The 10,354-nt window shown below is 56.0% G+C and overlaps 1 protein-coding gene across 1 annotated transcript; it reads right to left on the reverse strand.

Moving 5' to 3' along the window:
• Positions 1-122: 122 nt before the first annotated feature.
• On the reverse strand, positions 123-4,086 carry PHOX2A (paired like homeobox 2A). Its single transcript, XM_052653311.1, has 3 exons — positions 3,870-4,086; positions 1,500-1,687; positions 123-572 (listed from the first exon to the last, which is right to left on the reverse strand). The coding sequence occupies exons 1-3, from the start codon at positions 4,084-4,086 to the stop codon at positions 123-125; spliced, it is 855 nt and encodes a 284-aa protein (XP_052509271.1).
• Positions 4,087-10,354: the final 6,268 nt, after the last annotated feature.

Genomic DNA, 10,354 nt, shown 5'->3' on the forward strand with positions numbered 1-10,354 from the left:
GGGCAAACGGAGGGGTCAGACACAGTGGGAGTGGGGCCATCAGGCAGACCTGGGATGGGAAGGGGCTGTCAGGCCCTGGAGGGGCAGGGGTAGGCAGGCCCGGAGCCTCTGGAGGCCAGCGGCTAGAAGAGATTGGTCTTCAGGGCCGGGCCGGGCTTCCGGTGAAAGGAGGACAGAACCCCCGAGAAGGGCCCGGGCCCAGGTTCCGCCGGCTGCCAGGCCTTAAGCAGCTCCGCCGCGCCCGCGCCTGGCCCGCCGCCCCCACCGCCCGCCACGCCGGCCCACAACGGGCCCTTGAGTTGCTGTGGCCCCGGCCCAGGTCCGGGCCCGGAGCCCAGGGCGGCGGGCAGCGGGCTGGGGCTCAGGCGCGGGCTGGCCAGGCCGGGCGCGGGCGGCGGCGGCAGCGACGCGGTGCTGTCGGGCGTGGGGCTGCACGTGGACTCCTTGGAGTCGTCGTCCTCGGACGAGCAGCGCGCCTCACCCTTTTTGGCTCCCGCCGCGCCCGCCGCACCCTTGGCGCTGGCCGCACGCTCCTGTTTGCGGAACTTGGCCCGGCGGTTCTGGAACCAGACCTGCGGGCACAGGGACCGGTCAGCCCGGGGCCGCCAGGCGCGAGTGAAACCTCCGTCCGGAAGGGGCCCGGTCGCGATTACTACCAACCAGCCTTCCGAGTCTTGGCCCCTCGGCCCTCCACCACTGCTCGCTGGCCTCCTCATCTCTCGCCTCACTCCCCTGCTCCACTGGTCCCTTCCCCCAGGTCCTCAGCGTCTTCCCCTTGGGATCGCACCCGCGGACCCCGCCGCCTCCCGGTGTTCTCTGCCTCTTGGGCCGGACTCGGTCTTCGCTCTCCTCGTCTCCCAAAGCCCTTGCCCCAGTTCCTCCCTACAAGAAGCCCAGGGCTGTGGAGAGCGGGTTAGGGTACTTGGGAAACCTTTTGTTCAGGGTCTTCAGTAAAGGCGCTCCAGCTGAACATCTGAACTCAGATTTATAAGATCGACAAAAGTCTGTTTCGACCCGGCTCCTGCGCCTACCCTGTACCCCGGGCGTTCCAGGCTCAGAGGTTTCACAGCTGCAGAGCTGAAGAGGGGGCCTGGAGGCGCTGGCAGGCTTTCCCCCTCTTCCGCCTATTTTGGCCCCGAGGCCACCTGGAGTTGACCCTCTACCCACTCGTCCTCCATCCTGGCTTCCCAAGCATCACTCTGCAGTGCTCAGCCCTACCCGGGAGACTGAGGGGAAATCGTGACGCTGAATAGCTCCGTTCTGCCGAAGGCCTCAGGCCCCTTCTGCCCGCCGCCTGCCTCCCGGGGCTGCCGGTCCTCTCCTGCCCTGTCACCGCCTGCCCGCGCCCTGGCCCCTGGCCCTAGCTCTCTGCCAGCAGGCTGCACCCGCCGGCTGCCCAAGTGAGGCCCCTCTGTCCCGCGGACTCCCAGGTGTCAGACACTAACTTCCCGCCCCGCTCCGCGCGCGCACGCTCCCCGCACATATCCGCGAAAACACACCTGCACGCGAGCCTCCGTGAGGTCGATCTTGAGGGCCAGCTCCTCGCGCGTGTAAATGTCGGGGTAGTGAGTCTCGGCGAAGACGCGTTCCAGCTCCTTCAGCTGCGCGCTGGTGAACGTGGTGCGGATGCGCCGCTGCTTGCGCTTCTCGTGCAGGCCCGACGGCTCCGGGAAGAACTTGTAGGGCACTACAGATGTGTGCGGGAGGCGGGAATCAACGAGGGTGGGGACGTGAGGAGCCGAGCCCGGCCCGCTGGGTTCTGCGCCTGAGGGATCGCTTACGGTCCCCTGCCCCTGACCTGGCCCCTGGGCTTGGCCCTCTCAATCTGAGATCGCTTCATCACCGCTGGATTAGAGCCGGCAGGGATGAAGGCGGACAGGGCGCGGGGAGACCTGGGACCCAAAAGCTGCAGCGAGGGAACCACAAATCTGATCCTCTGGTCAAGACTCTTGACCGGTCGCTGCCCTCCGCAGGGCTCCTTCCACCTCCCACCAGTCTACCCACCCCTGTGACCCTCAGCATGTCTCTCCCTCAGTCGACCTGACTTCTGATCCTGTTCTACCCTTCCTAGCCTGGGCTGTCTGTGAGGTCTCACCAACATCCTGTCTCTCCAATAACCTGTCTCATGGACTGCAGCTGGGTGACTGAGACTCTCCTGCCTAGGTCTACCTTCAGCCCTGCCACGGACTCTCTGGTGTTTAAAAACTTGGCCATCTTCACCCTGCATCCTTCTCCCCAGAGCTCATTTCCTCAGCCCCATTTCACATCCCATTCTCCTCCAGGTGTCCCCCTCTCCTCTTCCTCATCTCTCTCCATCCTCATCGACCTGCAATTTCCCCCTTCTGGACCATTCTTCTCTTTGTGCCCATTGTGAAGGGTTATTTCTCCCCTCCCAGCTTCCTCCATCTTCTCTTTGCCCTTCTTCTTCCTCCCAGGCACCTCCTTCTGTCTACCAGCTCCTCCAAAAACCAGCTCCAACCCTACCCATCACTCTTTCTGTCCAGTCTCCTATCTGCCCCTTCTGCTTCCCATTGCTCCACAGACAGCATTTCTGACACTACCTCCCCATTCTTGTCTCCAGCCCCTGTTTAGGTCTCCCCATTCTCCAGAGATCTCCATTATCCTTATCTTTGTCATGTCTCCCTAGTTCTCTATCTCCCCTAATCCTGTCTCCAACACCCCATGCCTATCCTCATCTTCCTCATCTGTTTTCTGTCTTCCCCGGTCCCCATCTCCCATAATTCCTGCCCACATCATCTGGTATTTATTTCATCGCCCCAGCCCTGGGTCCCCATTTCTCCCACGGACTCTGATCTTTCCATCTCTGCTCAATCTTTGTGTATCTGTCCCCGTCTTCCTCATCTCAGACTTCCAGCTTTCTGGGGCCCATCTCCCCTTTTTCTGTTTCTAGCTCCACAGTCCCCATGTGCATATGACCCCAAGTACCCAATCTCCCTATCCCTGTCCCAGTTTGACTCCAGTTTCTCCCTGGTTCTCATTTCTCCAAGCTCAGGTCTCTCGCACTATCCCTCCCCATCACACAGGTCCCAATCTTCTACTGAGTCCTGTGGTCCCAGGAAGGAAGGAAATGAGATTAGGTGGGGCAGCTTGGACTCTAACTGGAGAGATGAGGGCGGCTAAGAGCCTTCATGAGGTTGAAGGTTCAGTTAGAGACTTGGATGAAGGAGGCTTGGGCATCTCATGGGGCTGCTTCTAGGTTCTGCAGGGCTCTAGCTGGGAAAATCTCCAGGGGAATGGAGAAACAAAAGTGGCTTAATGACCTGAGCATCCTTTTCTTCTGACCACAGAATGGGTTTCAGTGGTGCAAGAGGGTTTGGGCACATGTAGGATGGGTTTGAAACCAGGCAGTAGGGGCTTGATGGTGCTGGAGCTCTAGGAAGGCTCCCAGCTGGGCAGCTCATCGGCCGCCAGGGCCCATCCTGGGGCCGGGCATGACATAGGGTGGTGATGATAAGGATGGGCAGTCTGATTGGCCTGAGCTGGGAGCAATCTTCCAAGGATACAGGGTATGGAGAGGTTTGGTGGTCAATCGTTGCATGTGGGCAGGGGAGGGCCTGGTGAAGAGTCTGGGGCTAGACCGGGGATCTGTTTATTTCCTTGACCTGAAGAGCACAGGATAGGGATACAGCGGCGAGAAAGAGGAACAGGAAGGATGAGAGGGTGGGGCTCAACTCTGCCTAGGGAACCTCCTCTTACTCGAGAGGCTGTAGGTCCCGCGGGAAGTTGGAGGATCTGGCTAGGGCAGAGATTGTGCGGCTGTGGGGGACCGTCGCAACCACTTGCCGAGTGGGCAGGGGCTGGAGGTGCCGTAGGATTTGCAGGGAGGGTTGGACCAGGGCTGGGCTCACCTGCCGAGTAGGGCGCAGGCTGATGGTCCCGTAGAGCGCCAAGCGCGCAGTTGGAGGAGCCGAGCGCGGGGCAGGGAGGCCCGGCCGCGGGGAAGGCGGGTCGCAAGGGACTGTACTGGAAGCCGCCGGGCTGGCTGCAGGCGCCGAAGTCGCCGTAGGCGGACGCCTCCATGGCCGCCACGCACGAGTCGTACGAATTGAGGTAGGAGTAGTCCATCGGCCCGGGGGGCGGGGGCGGGGGCCGGGCCTGGCCGGGTCGGAGTCTGGGTCCCAGGCCGGGTTGGGGTCAAAATGGGATTTGGAGCGTCAGGCGCTGAGGACCCGAGGCCAGTTCTGAGCGCCCGCGAGACCGCCCGCCCCGTCGCGGCCGCGCTCCGCTTTGGTGCAACGCAAGTGCAGCCCAGCCCGGCCCGCGCGCCTTTTAACGCGCAGGACCCCGCGGAGGGGGTGGGGCGGGGCGAGCTCGTCGAGGCGGGGCCTGGACGGCCAAGACCCCGCCCCCAGTCTCCCCGACCCCCCACCCAAAGGGTCGCCGCCGCCTTCTTAGGGCTCGAGAGATGCAGGGCAGGCTGCCCGGGCCCCATCCCTAGAGTCCCCATCCCGCCCCAGTCCGGACCAGACCTTCAGTCTATGCATTGTGCCAGGCCGTAGGGTCCCGACCCCTTTCCCTGGCCTCCCCACCTGCGGCCCCGCAGAAGGGAGGGGAAACAGGCCTGGCGGCGCTCGTGTGAAGAAGTTAATTCAATTCGTCCAGTTAACCGAGTTATTCTGATTCAGTCCCTCGGCCCCGCCCCCATCAAGGTCCTATCCCGGAGGGGACCACGGAGGCGGCTCAGGAGGGCGTATGGCGACAAGAACGAGAAAGAGATGGGACCTGGGATGGGGATAGAGGATGTGGATGAAGAGAGGAGACAGAGTCGGAGACAGGGAGAGAAAGGGACAGAAACAGTGATGGAGAAAGGTGGAGAAAGGAATAAGGGATAAGGGTTCACAGACAAGGATGAGACATGGAGGAGAGAGCTAGATTGGGGGCGGGGCGGGGGAAGCAGAAGGGAGACAAGGACGGAGGTGGCGACCAAGGTGAAACATGTACAAGAGGAAGGTGAGGATGGAGGTGGGGACAAGGCAGGGAGACGGAGGAGACAAAGATAACAGACAGACAGAGGGGATGGAGAAAGTGAGGGAGGCAGGCATGGAGACAGAAGCCACATGAACGAGACACGGTCGGAAACAAGGATTGCAATGGAGATCAAGAGAGAGATGAGACAAAACAGGGCCGTGATAGTGAGACAGACACACAGAGGGTGAGTCTCAGTGACACAAGGCCAGGGACAGACACAGCGGAGGAACAGAAGCTAAGGGGCGGAGAAAAAGAGCCTTTGGAGAGCTGAGACCCACCAGCTGGAGTGCCTGGCGGGCAGAAGGATTGCTGTGAAGGCGCCACCTGAAGCTACTGAGGGGGAGGGCTGCCTCTATCCTGACTTGTGCCCTGCACCTTCAAGGCCCAGCCTGCCCCTCCCCTCCCCCAGGTCCCATAGCTCAGTCCCTCCCCGTATTGCTGCGGATGTAAACCTCTGGTTCCCAGCACCCCGGGCACAGAGTATGTGTATGTGGCTATGTGTGTGTTCAAGGTCAAGACCAGGCAGTAACCAAACAACCCCTTCACTCTCAGCTTCTACCCCCTCCTCCAGAGGCCTTTTTCTTTTTCAGGAAAACCACCTAGATTCAGTCTGGACCTGGCCACAGTGTGCTCCACAGACTTGGCCGTTGGCCTCCACACTGTGGGGCCATAGGATACAGAATCTTTTCCAGGAGAACAGAACAGAGAACTCTTCAACCCCTGCAGCTCACCGGAGAAGGATCTGGCAGCTTCCTCACCCAGCCCCTAGCCTCCTGCACCCAGTGTTGGCAGATCCTGCCAATGAGGAAGTGGAGACCCAGCAAGAAGGCAAGGAAGTGGCAGCCCTTTGGTACCAGCCAGAGTCCTAGGGGAATGAGAGAATGGCTCCCTAGTTCCCTCCCCGCTAGCTTAGTTACACAGTGGGGAGCAGGCCCACCGTCAGGTCATCCACTTCCCCGGCCACTCATTCTTTAATGCCTGTCCCCCATTTCTATACTGCTGCTTGTAGGGGGCTTGAGGTGTTTTCTCTAATTACTTTTTAGGAGGTCTAAACTAAAACTGACTCAGAATGTTCTTTCTGCCCGTGTGGGAGGTGCACCTTGACCCAGGGAACCAAAGGATCTCAGAATCGGAAATCAGACAGTGCCACTGCTCTCTTCCCTAGAACTTCTGTGGCTCTCCGCTGTCCTCAGGATCAAATCCAAGCTCTCACTCTGGCCCACAAGGTCCTCCATGCCAGTGCTCCAGCCTGCTTCCCCCTCACTGTGGTTTTCTTTGCAGCCCTCACACATTGATCTTTTAGCTCAGAGTAGTCTCCGGTTGGAATGTTCATTCCAGTCTCCTCTCCACCACGTTCCCCTCCCCATCCCTTACCCTCACACACAAAAAAATTAAAAATAAAAAAACCCGAAACCTGGGAGACACTTGTTTGTCATTAGGTCTCAGCTTAGATGGCACCGCTTCCTGGAAGCCTTCCCTGATATCCCTAGACTAGGTTGGGTGTTCTGTAGTACCTCCTTCTCTTGGTTACTCACCTTGCTGAAGCATTTGCGGTAAAGTGCAAGGTGTAGGGCAGAACTGGGTCCTCATGTTGATCACTGCCCTGGAGCCCTCCCTCCCACGGTGGCTAGCACATCACGGTACTATCGGAGGTCTTCCCATATCTGTTTGTTGAATGATTCATGAAGGTGAGGCTGAACTCTTTGTGTTGGGGAGTCCTGCCTTGTGTCCAGGAAAGGAATCCCATCCTGGACTCCCACTCCCCACTCTTTGAAAAGGGATCACCCTCCCTTCTTCATCCGCTCACTCCCCAAGGACAGGAAACTTCCTCCCTCTGGCCAGCCTTCTGCCTGGGAGAAAGCCCTTCCTCGTCTGAAGAATTTTCACGGGGCCATATCCCTTCCACAAGGACAAAGTGGAAGCAAAGGGGCAACTGAGGCTTGTGTGCAGGGACCAGCAGGGATGCAAGGCCCTGGTTCCATCTGCCTCCATTTCCATGATCCATCCCTGTCTTGTCTACTCTTTGGTCATGGAGCCATTAAGTTCCTTTTTCCCTCTAAACCGACTTAAGTTGGGCTTCTGACACAGCCAAGAGCTCTGACCAATAAAATCTGTAAATGCTTGACACCTTTACAGGGAATCAAACAAATGGCTGTGGTGATTGGAAGTTTTGTGGTAACGTGCCTGTTGCTGGCTCAGCTGGGCAGAAGCTGCCCTTCTCCCGACTCAGGACTCTGGAGCTGGAGGCTCCTGTCTCTGCAAGGAGCTGTTTGTGCTGAGGCTGGCACTGACACTGAGGTGAAATCCTAGAAAATGTTTGAACCCTGTCTGTTGTTGGGTTCAGGTGTTTCAGATGGTGTAGGTGGGGCAACTTTGGAGGCCAGGCTGCGTGTGTGTGAGATATGGGGACACCCACGAGGGCTTCCTGAGAACTCAGCATAAAAGGAGACAGGTAGAATGGGCTGGGCTCTGCAAGGGCCTCAAAACAGAGAGGCTAGTGGTTGTGATCTGATGTGGACGCTCATTCTGAGACCTTCCTCCCCCAAATGTGTGCACTCTTGAGGAAATAAAAATGCTCTGACATGAAACATTGTCCCAGAAACCCCTGGCAAAGCCTCCTCACTGAGCATGTCTTCACTTCCATAGCTGATGATGGATTCTGGATCACTGGGTTCCAGCTCTGGTGCTGCCACTTTCAAGCTGGATGACAGGGGGAGTTACTTAGCCTCTCTGTGCCTTACCTCTCTCATCTGTAACCTGGTTTACTTTAATGATTTAGTGAATTAAAATATCTGACGTGTTTGGATAGTGCCTGGCACACAGTAACCATTAAATAAGTTAGCCACCACCACCACCACCCCTCTCTCTCTCACCAAGTGACTGAGGCCCATGACTGATAGACCCAGACCACACTCTGGTTGAGCTCCTCTGATCTGTTACACCTGATACCGAGACATGTAATCCAGATATAGACCCCTGTCTTTGCACCACAGCATCACCTCTACCTTCGAGATTTCAGAAGACACCAGGGCACTGCAGAGTTAGCTGGGATCGCTTAATTTTTTTGCCGGTGAGGAAACTGATGCCCAGCGAGGGGTCCTGGAGGAAAAGTGAAAACAGTGGGAGTGTGTTGTGATGGTGGATTCCTTCCACAGAGAGAGCTGTGTGCAAAAGGGAACCTGATGGGAGGGTGCAGTGGAGACTGTCTTCTCTACTGCTCTGGTCCCAGCTCTGTGAGCCTGGACAGTGGAATTACCTTGAGAGCAGAGGAGAAAGGACCCATGCCCTGGAGAACTCTTGCTGCCTGTGGTCATTTGGAGAGCTCCCAGGCTACTTCTGCAAACCAGCACAGATCTTGACCTTCCATCAGACTCTGAGCAAGGCTCTGCGGAGCTCAGAGTGTAGGCAGCAGGCTGATCCCCGGATCCAGTGCACTCCTGTCAGTCCTCCTCTCCTCTAGGGGGAGAGCACGGAGCGCTGGCTCCTCCTGCCTTAGACATGCATCTGCTCAGCCTCTGAAGCAGTGCCGCAGTGTCATTGCTGAACAACTGTGACCGGAAGCCAAGCTTAATCAGACACCCATGTCTACCTTCTAGTAAGGGATGGAGTTTATCTATTAGTGAAAAGTTAACACATTTTTGGTCTTGCTTAAGGACCTTAGAACTCCTTTCACTTGCATTTATCAGTATCAACTTCATCAGCAACCTTCTTCCAAATCGCTATTCTCTCCTGCTATAAATTCTGGTCCAGGGAAGGTTGGAGGCAAACATATTAACTGTATATTCCCAATCTGTCTATCAGGACCTGACCTATAGTTTTGAGAATTCCCTGGTAGTTCAGAGGTTAGGACTCGGCACTTTAACAGCAATGGCCTGGGTTCCACCCCTGGTCGGGGAACTAAGATCCCAGAAGCCAAGCAACATGGCCAAAAAAAACCCCCCAAAACCCAAAACAGAAGTGCAGTTTCTTGTTCATCTCTCTGTAATGGGGACAACTTTTCCCTTATTGACCATTTTTTTTCCCACTAGTACCATAGGCTATCCAGTCTTCTATTAATTTCCATTTTTATTTGTAACTTCTAGCATTAGGCCTTCCCAGCGATCCTAAACATCCAAAATATTTAGCCTTCAGAGATCTCTGAAGGATGAGAAAAGATCTTAACTCAGTTCTACAAATATATCTCAAGTATCTGATCTATGATGGAAACAGGGGGCACTAGACACATGCAATGGCACCCCACTCCAGTACTCTTGCCTGGAGAATCCTGTGGACGGAGGAGCCTGGTGGGCTGCAGTCCATGGGGTCGCTGGGAGTCGGACACGACTGAGCGACTTCACTTTCACTTTTCACTTTCATGCATTGGAGAAGGAAATGGCAACCCACTCCAGTGTTCTTGCCTGGAGTATCCCAGGGACGGGGGAGCCTGGTGGCTGCTGTCTATGGGGTTGCACAGAGTTGGACATGACTGAAGCGACTTAGCAGCAGCAGCAGCAGACACATGGGGATAAATTAATCCTGGATGCTTTCTTATTTTTCAGACAGACTTAAAATCTTTTTTTTACTTATTTGGTTGTACCATGCAGCATGCAGGACCTTAGTTCCATGACCAGGGATCAAACCTGCGCCCCCTGCAGTGGAAGCGAGTCTTAACTACTGAACCATTGGGGAATCCCCTTAGAGGCTTTCTTTAGGGATCTTCCGATTTGGTGGGCACAAAAGCACTTATTTATGGGGAGGTTTTCCTTAAAATGTCTTAGCTGTCTGGGTAAGAAAATGACACATAGAGGGTGAGGTGAGTTCGCTCTTATTTAAAAAAAAAAGAGAAGGAGGGAAAAAGGGTTTGATCTTCCCAAACATGCCATACCTTGCCAAGCTTATTTAAACTTTTGCTCGTGGGAAGGGACCTGCCTGAGGGCTGCCATAGTGGTCATCTGTGGTGTGGCCACCCCAGCACGGCTCTTCTCTTGGGAACTGTCTCCTCTTTCCGCATGGCTACCTAGGGAACCGTTGTTCTTATACAATCCTACCCTCAGCCATAACTGGCCCCAGGTGTGGTTACCTGTTTGAAGATGGGTCAATAAAACCCTTTCTCATCATTTTTTTCTTATTTGAATTGAAAAACAAGTCATTCTGTTAAAAAAAAATTTTTTTTTTTTTTGCTTATTTATTTTTGGTTGCACTGGGTCCTTGTTGCTGTACGAAGGTTTTTCTCTAGTTGTGAGCAGGGGCTACTCTCTAGTTGTGATGCACAGCTTCTCATTGCAGTGGCCTCCCTTGCGGAGCACAGGTTCTCGGCACTCAGGCTTCAGTATCTGCAGCATGTGGGCTCAGTAACTGTGGCTCGCGGGCTCTAGAGCGAAGGCTC

Source organism: Budorcas taxicolor, chromosome 15 (genome assembly GCF_023091745.1).
Source record: "Budorcas taxicolor isolate Tak-1 chromosome 15, Takin1.1, whole genome shotgun sequence".
Taxonomy (NCBI): domain Eukaryota; kingdom Metazoa; phylum Chordata; class Mammalia; order Artiodactyla; family Bovidae; genus Budorcas; species Budorcas taxicolor.

Bases quoted from the DNA above. Each gene is read 5' to 3' on its own strand.
- PHOX2A (XM_052653311.1), bottom strand. From the start codon at position 4,086: ATGGACTACTCCTACCTCAATTCGTACGACTCGTGCGTGGCGGCCATG. The intron at 1,688-3,869 runs GTGAGCCCAGCC...ACACATCTGTAG, and splicing joins GCCTGCGCCCTACTCGGCAG to TGCCCTACAAGTTCTTCCCG. The intron at 573-1,499 runs GTGTGTTTTCGC...CTGTGCCCGCAG, and splicing joins TCACGGAGGCTCGCGTGCAG to GTCTGGTTCCAGAACCGCCG.